Below are 12,135 nucleotides of genomic sequence, written 5' to 3'. Positions count from 1 at the left end.
CAGAAAAACAAAAAGCAAAACAAAAAGAAAACAGAGTGAAAAACATACTAAAACCTTTCTTCTTTGTAAACTTGTTTTTCTCAGGTGTGATCCTCCCAATTCAGAAAAGTCTGTGATGTCATGCTCTTATCACTCAGTGCAATCCAGACTGAAAATGTAAGATTCATGAGCAAATGTTTCTAAATGAGAAGCAGCCAACAGAGCATAAATTTTCACTTAGTTCCTTCCCAGTTTCAATCTGTTTTTTACCATGCTGACAGTCCACCTGGATGGCAGAGTTCCAATCATTTATCTTACTGCTTCACCTTTATCCCTGCTGACAAGAAAAATAAAATGCTGATTTTGAAAAGATCTGCAAAATATCATTATAGCTAGGAAAAAAAAAAGGAAAGAGAGAATAAGTAGAACCATCCACAAAATAGGGTAAGGGATTTAAATTCTGTGACAATTTGTGTTCATTCTCAATTCAGATTGTGTTGGAAAATGTTATCTTACAAAAACATGAAGCTTGTGAGACTGAACACTCAGTAGTGAATTTCTTAGCTTCAGCATGGTGCTAGAGGGAGCTGTCACTATGTTGTAGTCTTGTTCAGAAAAAGCCCCCTGCAGCAGACCCTGGCAGGAAACCTTGCTTGTGCAAGCCCATGAGAGCATGTGCAAAGCTGATCAAGTCACAGTGGTTTATGATCTCTCAGTTGAGGTGCAGGTCTTGAGCCTGCATTCTCCGTTCCAGGAAACAGTCTCCTGCCTTTGTTGCAAGGAAAATACCAAGTAGCAAAAAATGGGCCAGATCTGAATTACTCCTCTCTGTTACTGAACCATGGGTATGTGATAGACTGTAGAAGCTCAGCTGTTGTGGCTGGTGAATCCAGGCTGCAAAGGGAGCACAGTGCTCTGCTATTTCACATCCCAGGAACAGACCTCATGCACATTTCTGGGAACATGCACTATAGATGCTCCACAGTAGCTGAACATACATGAACCCCTGCCTTGCAGTGGATCTGCAGGAGAGTGTTTCAGAGTGTTTCAGAAACACGTTCCTGTGCTAGAGCAATAAGAAGCCTGACAGCTGCCTTTCCTGGGGTCTGGTGAATGCAGGCAGAAGGGGCTGAGTTAATCACTGTGGCAGGAGAAGCCTCCTCTGACTGACATCTTTCTGACAACTTCACTGTCCCTTCTGCATCACAGGAGACATGAGTTTGATTGTGTCGTGGACCCCACTGGGAATGTCAGTTCAAGGCACACTTCAGGAGCCTGACTGCCTTTGTGAACTGTATATATCTTATGGGACATGCAGGCTTGGCACCCTTGGGGGGTGCTAGTAATCAGAATTTGTGTCTTTATAGAGTAGTGTACCTCCATGGTGTTTGTAGTTTTAGACATCCCACCAGGCAATCAGATTTGTTTGTCTGAATGTGATAGAATTTATTTTGTAATATCAGCAGCAAGGATGGATATCCAGTTTGACTACAGTGATTGTGTGCACAGCCTCCAGGCTTTCCCTGTCTGTGTAATTGAGATTTTTTTTCTTGTATGGTTCCAAAACATTGAAGTATGAGCCCTTAATTATAGGCAAAGGTTGAGAAGAGCTCAGATCAGCCATTTAGCTGAGAATTCCTAGAGCATCTCAGTCCAGGGGAGATGATTCTGGCTTATGCTTTACTCTGCTACTGAAGGTAGAGACCGTGTAAAGAGTAATCAAAGATCAAAAAAACTGTGGGTGAGGATCTGAATTTCTCTATGCTTATACCCATAAATAGTGTAAACAAAGTTATTGTTTGCATCTTCTTATAAGAAATTTCATAATATTTCATCAGAGTTACTCATCTAATATTTTTTTGTCTGTCCAAGAACAAATGTGGTTATAATTTTCAATAACTTTAAGGGGTTTGAATTAAAAAAAAACCAACTTGCTGTATGTTATTGCCCTTAGAGGAGCTAACTTGCAAGTAATTTCTCATGTCTGACACAAATTTTTAATTTGTATTGAAATAATAATTTTGAAAAAGTTTGTTTATTATTGTGCCATGTTTGTTGTGTCATCTTTATGTTTTCTTTTTAAGAAGAAGGCTCAATCTATCAGTATACTATTTTGCTCTGCAATTTTATAAGGAAAGAAAGCACATTGAAAACAATTTTAGTTATTTTTCACTTCCGGAGGAAGGGACTTTAATGTAGTTTTTTTACTGTGTATTTTGGGGAAAACTTGATATGATTAACCATTTGACTAATTTCCATTGGTTAATATAAAAACTATGGTAACTAAGATGCTAGTTGGCCAAGCTGGCTGTGATGTATAGTGTCCTAAGTGTTATGTGACATTTCCTACAGTACTGTAACTTAAGATTTAGCCAGCTGAGCAGGACCTGCTGCATTATCCTATGGAAATAGGATTCACAAGATTCACAAGACTGCATGTCTTGTGAATAGACTTACCATTCTATTTGGTACTAATTCTCTCTAAAAACAGTAGCATTACTGTTTACATTGGAAATTCAGCTATTTAATCATATTACTATAATATAATAAAGTTGATTAAAATATGCCAGACCAGTTATTTTCAGACAGAACGTGTCTGTGTTGTGTGAATGGATGTCATGTGCACACACACACACGCACGCAAGCACACACACATACATATATATATACATATATATACATATGGGCAGACAGTGATGAAGTATGTTTATTAGTCTAGTCTGTTACAAAACAAATAAGGGACAGTATTTACTGGTAGCTTGATTGTGACAGACCTTAGTGCTTCACCTTGCAGTGGTCTAAACTCTGTGGACAGCTACTCTGTTTCAAAAATAAAGCTTCTGAAACACCTAAAGTTCTGGTTCTGAGGTTCACAAGGAAGCTCTCAGCCCATGACAGTGAGAAATACCTGCTGGAGCTAACCACCAGTTCTGTACACTACAGGTTTATTTCTCCATCTCCCAGGGAGGCTTGCTTTGATGAGCGCTTTTAGAGTGTCCACCTTGTGTGGGATTGCATTCACATGAAATAGGGCAGGTCTGCTGTCCTCTGATAGAGTAGTGGATACAACACTCAGAATTTCTTTTGTATCAGAGGAAACATAAACTCAGCTTTTCTGATACCCTGGAGGGTTTCCCTTCACTTTTTGAAATGCAAATTCTGTTATCACCGTGTTGTTTCCAAAGGTGTAGAGCTGTGAACTCAGCAGGGTAAGGCTGTACTCTCCTATTTCTATTAAACCTTTGTGCTACAGAGAGGAGTCCAGAATTTGTAGTGGGGAAAGATAGGGAATGAGCACAGTGAAACAGTCCATTGATTACTGTAATCCTTGGATAGAGTCTTCTGTACAAGTCTTTGCTGTGAAGAGTTCTTTGCACCAATTTTTAACATATATACGTAACATATATATGCTGTTTGGAGTGTTGACACAAGAATCCCACCTGAATGATCAAACTGCTATGCTGCTGGGTCAGATATTCTCTTTTTTTCTCCCTCTCAGTTGTAGTAAATCCCACCTTTCCCTTACAAGAAATTCTAACTTTCAGCCTTTCTTTCTCCAAGGAACAGTTTTGCTTGTAAATACATAACATATTATAGTTCTAAATAGCATGCAACATCCAGGGTGCTAGGGAAGATCTTCCACTTGCCTCTCATACAAAGGATGGAATTGAAGATAGGTCATCCATGGATAGGTCATCCATGCTCTAGGATGCTTGATCATTAGTCAGTTGTAGGAGCAGCAGAGGGAGATTTCTGTAGCCATGTTGAAGACAATAACAGATAATCCACTTTTGAGATGAGGAGACTACTTACAGGAAAGGGCTCAAACAGTTTAAATCAAAACAAAAGGATTTAAACAGTTAAGGTTAAGAGCCTGCTGAAAGAGGAGTAGTTAAGAGCTGCTGAAAGAGGAGTAGAATTGTCAGTGCTTCCTAAATGGAGCAGCTCTGGGCAAGTCTCAGCCAAATTCTCACAGAAAGCCCAACCTCTGTCTGCTTTCCAGCCACCGGCGGTGGCCTGTTGTCCCTTGGACCTAAAATGAGCTCTTGAGAAGTAATGTCAAGATATTATGTGTATTGTCCAGCCTATGTCATTAAGGTTACTTGCTTCTCTTATATGAAGTTGTATCCTAATATAATTAATAGGAATTTTCCCTTGTCTTCATTGAAATTTGCATGATACTGAAGGTGGACATGTTGGCCATTTATTTTGTCTGAGAACTAATTTATTATTTTATTCCAAAGAAAATACCTATTAGGATTTGAAGCTACCTTCCAAACATTCATCTTATAACTAAGCAATGCCAAATAAATGGTAATTATGGTTCTGTAATGATTTGAGTGGTGATCTTTAGTTTTTGTCTTTTATTTATGATTCTTAAAAATTCTATAAAATTTTTGGTTTTTTCTTTCATATTCAGACAGAATTTTAGGTGTGTGATGAAATGTAACCATTAGTTTTTTGGTACCACTCAGCATAGCTTTTAGTGGGTTTAAATTAATGTGAAAGATATTGAAAGGACTCTGAATATTATGATCACAGCTCCAAACATACTTAAGTAGTGAGAACTAACTAAACTAAAGAAATTAAACAGACAAAAAAATAGATATAGCATTAAGGTAGTGTAAGATATCTCTGCAGTACTTAGTTATTTCTAAAACTGTATTAATTCTATGTGAAAGGCACTTAGAGGTGCCAAAGGGGTTTATATCATGGCAGTTGGAGGTAAACCTCCTGCATGCCATTGAGCTTAGCAGGAGCTTGGCCAACAAAATGAATTATGAAAGTAATAAGCCCAAGGCATGTTCATAAGTTAAAATAATTTTGGCATTATGGATTGACAGTTTATTTGATTTTACATTATTTCATGGTTGCCATGGGAAACTGACACAACTGAAATAATTTCTTTTAATCAACAGAATATGAGCTGATGCCAGTGACAAATAACACTCCTTTGAGGAATTTGGGATTAAGTTTATTCAGATTATGCTTGCCTTGTAACAAAGTTCAGCAAATATATTTTAAAAGCCCAGAATACTGTAACTAGTTATTTATGATTAAATATTGGTCCTGAACCTGTTTCCAGTTGCAGCAATAGGGGAGCTGTTGGAAAAAAATAAGACATTTGAGTGCTCCATAAAATAAAAATAATCACAAAAGTTGGTTCAGCTAGGCTCTTTCTTCCCTGGGGCAAACCTTGGATAATTCACTCTACAAGTAACATAACATTTAAAAAAGAAAGGAGATGAGGTGGAGTGTCAGGACTGTTACTCCTGCTTAAGTTGAGAAGAGAGGGGTCTGAATGGAGAGGGACTCTGAGTAGCAGCAATATATTATGGGCTCAGAGTCTACAACACTTAGCAGTCTGAGAGCATTCAATAATATGGTTTTAGAAAGGATCTCCTTTCCTTACATGCACACACAAATTAGATCTTTGTTTCCCTAAATTTTGTTTGTCACCAAATGAAGAGACAATTGGAGCATAACACCTACAAATTTTATTTATCAGGGCTCGAAAAGGCCATTGCTGAAGAGCTGAAGCAAATTCCTCAGTTTCTGGTATCTGACCTGTGTCAGCAGCTTCTGGTTCCTTATGCAGATTTGAAAGGGAGCAAAAAGCAGAAATTAGGTTGTGTCTTTTTCTGGGAGCTACTTCGTATCATTACAAGTAATGTTGAGTCCTATAAAGGGAAGGTGGCTTCTTGAAGTTGTATAAAACAGAACTTGTAAAAATAAATTGATGTAACTACATTTTTAATAAGTTTGCATGTTTGGTCAGTAATGGTAATCGGCAATGATTGTTTAATATATTTAGACATATATATGACATCTGGTTCAGGTTTGTGTGTTACTTTGATTAAAGTATTAAGTCAAAATGTAGTAAACGTGACATATTAAAGTAAATTGAAAACTGGATAATTGAGAGACAATTGTAAAAATTTCCAAGTGGATGTGTTTTTGATGAATTCTACAAAAATGCCACGTCTGTAGCTGGAAGTGATTCAGTGGTTACCAGGAGGCTGTGTTCAGTTCTGGTGTTTGTACCTTAGGGAAAAAAATGAAAGAATGCAAACGATAGCTCTTCAAAAGTTCAACGGGGTAAAAAAAATTGAAGAAAACAGGGCTCAGAATAAGAATGTGTAAAACATTTCCTACTGAAAGGATTCAGAGTATATCTATGCTTATGCCATATTTCAGTGGTTTTCCCCTCAGGATTTAGAAATTGAACTCATGACACTGGCAGTCTCAGTAGGTGTTGTTGGAGAAAAGGTCAGCTCCTATGACCTGAGAAAAGTCTTCAGGGAAGAGTTAAGGCTGTAAGTGTCTTTTTGACCTAAGTGCCAAAGATGTGAAGAAGGCTTACATTCTTTGTCTGAGAGTTTTGTGTTTCCTATGAACTAGAAAAAGTGGCTTCTCACAGCACTGGATTTCGTTAAGCTATTTTGGACCCCTAATTCTCTGAGAATTGAGGAAATCTGTCCTGTCACCTGGGGCAACAAGTTCTCTGAAATATCACCTGAACAGTGAGACCCTAAACACTGGTGAAGTTTGTGATAACTGCAAAACTACTTGTGTGAATTTAACAGCACTTCACCTATTTTCTAAAGGCTACTTTTTCCAGAAGAGACCTGCAATGCACTATAAAACTGGATGCTTTTATCATTTTGTTCACAGCTGTAAATGCTCTGCAGTGCAGAGTGATGGCTGGAGTCAGCTGAGGTGGCTGCATGCAAACCTGTGATGCTGGTGTGTGCTCAGCCAGACTGACGGGTGTTGCACAGCAGATGACAGGTAACCATGTCAGAACAACCAGTGTAAGTGTGACATTTTCCCCACCAGACCACGGACGAGCGTGTTCGGCTGCCGGACATCCGAGCGAGCAGGTGGTACCAGTTCCGCGTGGCTGCTGTGAACGTGCACGGGACGAGGGGCTTCACAGCACCCAGCAAGCACTTCCGTTCCTCCCGAGGTGAGTGTTCCCTCGTGCTGTCTGGTACTCACCTTCCTCTCACTCCCACCTGGAGCCCAGCCTGATCTGCCTGCTGTTGTGGCAGAAGGTTTTGAGCAGGTGTGTTTTTGAGTAGTTTTGCCACTGACTTTAGAAATGGTGTGAGATTTGTTTGAAGTCAGCAAACAAAAGTTGAAGTGTCATTATTCTTTTATCAGTAAAGGTCTCCTTGAATAAAACTCCTTTGAAACATTTTCCACATGATTGGTATCAAACCCTGACCATGAAATATGGAAGAACTTGGGTTTCAGTGTGTTAACCTGAGAGGTTTATCTTTTTTTCTTTTTAGTTATGAGAAATATTTGGTAGAGTATTGGAATATTTTGTTGCCTGTATCTAAATAATTGTAGCAGCATTGTTTTGCTGGAACTTTGGACCCTCTTAATATAATTTCCTCTTGCTAGCACTAATTGTAAGTGTTTAAGAATAAAAAAGAGCATAAATGCAAAGCAGCATGTTTCTGTTCATTACAAAGGCATGCCTGATGATCCACGAAGTATTGTAGGAATTTTTGTTGATAGTTCTGGTTTTGCAACTGTTTGGGTAATGAAATAACTTTCAAAATTATTTTTGTACCAGTAAATGGTACATGGGGGATGCAGGAGATAGAAATGGTTCTCCCATCCTGTGAAGTTCCTCACATTCTCCCTGGTGTCCTTTTGACCAGCGTGAAGAAGAATTTTCTCAGATGACTCTTAGGCATAGTATAGGGGTTAGCACAGGCCAGCAACTATTCTCTTTAGACAGATGGTCTGGATGTGGTCACCCTCTCTTAAAGGCAGTCAGTAATGTGGGCATATCCAGACCATGCTAGTTGACTTTAGTGCCAAACAATGGGATCCAGCACTCTTCACTCTACTAATAGAAGCAGTTTCTAATAGAAAAACTTGTTGTTATTTTAATAGTGACAGAATCTTTACACTGATACAACTTTATGTACTTTGAGGAATGTATTTCCTCCTCTTTCTGCAGACTGAATTATCTTGCGGTACAAGCAGTTGCCATCTTTGGGTTCCTGTGCTGGCTTTTAGCTTACTGTTTGGCCATATTCAGTCCTAGAAAAAAATCTTTTTGGAGGTGCATTTACAGAGGCATGCAAATACTTTTGCTGGTATGGAAGGTTTAACCTCTTACTGAATAACTATATGTTAGCCTTAATAATTTTTTTGGTGCCCTAGCAGTATTTGTGGTAGGAAGGTTGGCTGGCATGGTTGTCCTGTTACTTCTGTGACCACAAACCTTTTCATACATAGAAGTATTATTTTAAGAACTATGATACTTAAGTAGCATACAATTTCAGAAACATAAAATAATACATTAATAATTCCTATAATTCCTACTATAATAATTCCTTTGATCTGTGTTGAGTTTACTGTAAGAACTCTTCAGCAGCAGTACTTTCTCTTTACTTCTTGAGCAGCACTTCAGCAGATACAGGAGTTTGTTGATGAATCTGGCACCAACTTTCTTTTAAATTGAGATCATTGACAGTTGTTTTATTGAATTTGTAAATATTTTCCAACTATTCTGCTTGAAACCACTATTACTGCAATTACAGAAAGGTATGTCATGGTAGCACTGAGGTTTTGGCTTGAACATGACATTTTCAGGCAGGATTTGTATTACTTTCAAAAAAATTGGCCCCCTACTGAGTGTGCTAGCCATGCTCAAAATACCATCCTTGGTAATGAGTATAAGAATGTCCATGGAAAGTCATCCTGAGGGTTTCTTTAGCCTAGAATCTGACCCAGCCAGCGGTGGGTATCTGGATAACAGTGTAAGAGCAGGATAAAGGACATAGGGGTATTTCTTCAGAATAGTCTTCCAGCTGGCAGTAATTTGTGTTTCAGGAACTTGTGGTTTTGAAATCATTACATGAATACCAGAGTCCTCTTGTGGTCTCTGCAGCTACCCCTGAAGCACTTGCTCTCCTTGAGAACTGCTCGTGGCTGTCTAGTGCAGATGGAGAGCACTTTTAGGACTTTGCGACAAGGGCAGTAGGAGTCAGTAGTACCTCTGCATGCTCTTACCTAATAAAACAAAATTTTGATAATGGCAGCAAGTATGTAGCCAGCATTCTTCAAAAGGCTTCTGTTAACTCTCAAAATAACTGTTTTCAAATCTGAACTCCAGCCCTTGGCAGAGGATTGTGAATTGACAGACAGGCAGCAGGGAGTTCAGTTAGCTATCAGCTTCATAGCCCTTGCTGACAGCTCACTTGGCCATTGCAGGGGCTGTGGAACTGCCAGTGGCTGTTATAAAGATGTCGAGTTTGCCAGATGAAATGTGTAGTCACTCTAGGTGACTCACATGAAGATGCTGCTAGGTGCTGACTGCTGGGAACCATACTGGGATGCTTCTGTTGGTGTCTTTGAGCCTCCCTATCCCCAAGCAGACAGTCAGAGTGGTAACAGGTACCCTGTCACACTAACACCTAATTACGACTTTGGAGCTCAGTGGGAAATGACAGCCCCTGCCTGGTAGAGAGGCAAGAAACTGCTGCTCAGATGTGCCTGGTTTTTCGAGTGCCAGCATCTACTGGCCCCTGCTGAGCTCCTACAGGCACATTTAACCTCCAGTTTGGAAAAGAAAAGTGGGTTTTGGCACATCACCTTTGGAAGTTTGCTGCTTTCTGTGCTATGTTTGTGTGAAGCGTGGACAGAATTTCACATCAGTGTTTCACTTCACCCTGTTGTGCCAAGACCAAGAGAAGATTATTATCGTGGTCAAACTTAGCAGAAGATTTCTTCAAAAATAAACCCTTTGATCAGGAAACATGACAGTAATTCCTAAGACAGTTTCTCACGCAAGATACTGAACTTTTACCAATTGCTCATAAGTAATAATGAAGAGAAAATTATTTGGGTTTGTTTTTTTTTTTCCTTTAAAGGGGGACAAATATGGTATTTAATCTGAATCTAGGAAGAAGTATGGCACCACAAAGTCTCTGTCACTAAATATTTTAAAATGATAAGAGGAGTATTCAAAAATGTGCTGTAATTACTCAGAGAGAGAATTTTTGTCTGGTTACCACAATACTGTTTTATACTGTTTTGTCTTTTTGAAAATGCAAAAAACATGCTCTCTAAGTAGACACAGCAAAATATTCAGAATGATGTTAAGTCTTCTGAGGTAATTTCCATTAACTTATTTATCACTAAATAAAACTCCACATTTTCCAAAGTAATTTAATTTCTCAGTCATTAAAAAGACAAAACCAGGAAAACAAGAATATTTCATCAAGCATTTCAACTTTCCAATCTTCATCTAGTTGTGTTTTGAGGTCTGATCCACTGCAGCTTTGGATGCTTTTATGCCATAAAGATTTGTGGTGAAGGTTTATTAGCTGTTCTACACTGCCTCATGTGTTCATCTAGGATGAACATTAATTTGTTGGCATTAATTTGTAAATAGTAAATAAAGTGACATGGCTGAGAATTTTTGAAATATTCAAAGCTTAGGCAGAGCTCATTTTTTAGCGCTGTTTATTTATTTTTTATAAAGAAAACAAAGGGTTTGCGTGTACTTGTCTGACATGACCCTTCACAGGGAATAAAGTGAAGCTTTGTTTGGCCAAAAATGTGATTCCAAAATTACAAGAAACACAGGTTGGACTAGATCAGTCCGTGGTGGAGTGGTCAGAAAATTAAGTGAGTGTTACTCCTAGAAAGTGAATTCTTTCATATAATTGGGACTGTGCACATGGACTTTTACATTGATACTGTCAACTAAAATTGATCAAAATTTTCTGCTATTTTGGCAGTGGTTTCCACTTCTTTTTTCAGTTTTTTTTTTAAATTTTGTGTGCTTTCCTTTTATCTTTAATTGAGTGGCAACAATTTCCAATAACAGCAATAAATAAAGGTAACTGAATACCTGACAGAACATTTTTCATCCATAAAGATACAAATATCATTCTATTCATATTTAGACTGGCTCTCTCCAAGCTGTTTCCTTTCTTCTGGAAGAAGGAGAGAACTGTTCCTGCAATCCATAAATTAGTCTCCTTGGATGAAAATGACCTGTGTTTTTCTTTCAGTAAGCAGGCACTGGATAGCTTAACCTAACTGGTCAGAAGCTGCTTGGCACTAGTAACACAATTTTTAATTTGTTGCATTTGGTTCAGAGTTCTTAGGCTATTTTTTCCCTAGCTTTTTATAATTTGTGATGAGAATGAACTCTCAGTAGCCGAGACTTCAGTTAACTCTAGGACTCAGTGTTGGGCATTTCTATGTAATATATTATCTCACTGGTCTGGAGGTTGGTACTGTGCCATTTCCAGAGACATGAAGATCAACACAATGAGCCCAAACCACCTGACCCCTCCACCTCTGCTAAAGGATTTTATCTTCACCATGAAGGCAATTGCCAGCATACACTGGATGGATTGTCAAGCAAAAGGAAGCAGACAACATTGTTTTCACAGCACATAAGTACCAGGCTGGATGTGATTTCATGCATACATTACTGAGTGTTAGAAAAACCAGAACAGACACCCACTCATGGCAATAAAATTCTTTCTGTTGCTCCTTTGAGACCAATGATTTTTTTATGCTGTTGCACAGCTGGTTTATGTGTGCCATTTCCATTGGGCAGAGCCAGTGCTCCTGCTTACACCGTGGAACTGTTTAATGTTTGGAAACTTGTCTGCAGAGCAACTTCATCAGACTTTTAGAGTTGGAAGGTCTCATGTTGGAAAGATAGCAATGGGAGATCTATTTTAAGTCAGGAAAAATGCTCCATAAAAAAACCTGTTTAAATTATTGTCACACTTGCTCTCACTTTTACAGCTCAGAATGAGAATTCTGATTCCAATGCCATTATTCCCCCCCGACATCTATTCCAAATCATTTACTGTTTTCACTACAGTTGCCACGTTGAAAGACAAAGTGGATGCACTGAAGCAGTGTATGATGTGATTCATGTGTATATCTAGTCCATACTGTTTTCTAAGATTTTGCAAAGGTGTTTGCAAATACTATTGATTGAAAGAATTTTGGAAAATGTAAACTATTACTATGTTCACAAATATGAGTGTGGGAAGATGTTCATTTTGAAATGGTGATGATGTGAGTATTTTCTTTCTTTCCTTTATTTGCAGCAAGAAACCCTCCCTTTTGGGAACTGGAGACAGAATTTTGCTTGTG

The 12,135-nt window shown here is 38.5% G+C and overlaps 1 protein-coding gene across 1 annotated transcript in view; it reads left to right on the top strand.

Annotated features, from left to right (window-relative positions):
• Positions 1-12,135, top strand: part of ANOS1 (anosmin 1) — a 131,351-nt gene that overhangs the window by 77,986 nt on the left and 41,230 nt on the right. Inside the window, exon 6 of the mRNA XM_041472487.1 lies at positions 6,820-6,949. Within this exon, the coding sequence (XP_041328421.1) occupies positions 6,820-6,949 (130 nt within the window). The remainder of the gene's footprint in view (positions 1-6,819; positions 6,950-12,135) is intronic.

This window comes from Pyrgilauda ruficollis, unplaced genomic scaffold (assembly GCF_017590135.1).
Source record: "Pyrgilauda ruficollis isolate IOZ18807 unplaced genomic scaffold, ASM1759013v1 scaffold29, whole genome shotgun sequence".
Taxonomy (NCBI): Eukaryota; Metazoa; Chordata; class Aves; order Passeriformes; family Passeridae; genus Pyrgilauda; species Pyrgilauda ruficollis.
The sequence above is the reverse complement of the archived record's forward strand: the minus strand, read 5'-3'. Positions and strand labels throughout refer to the sequence as shown.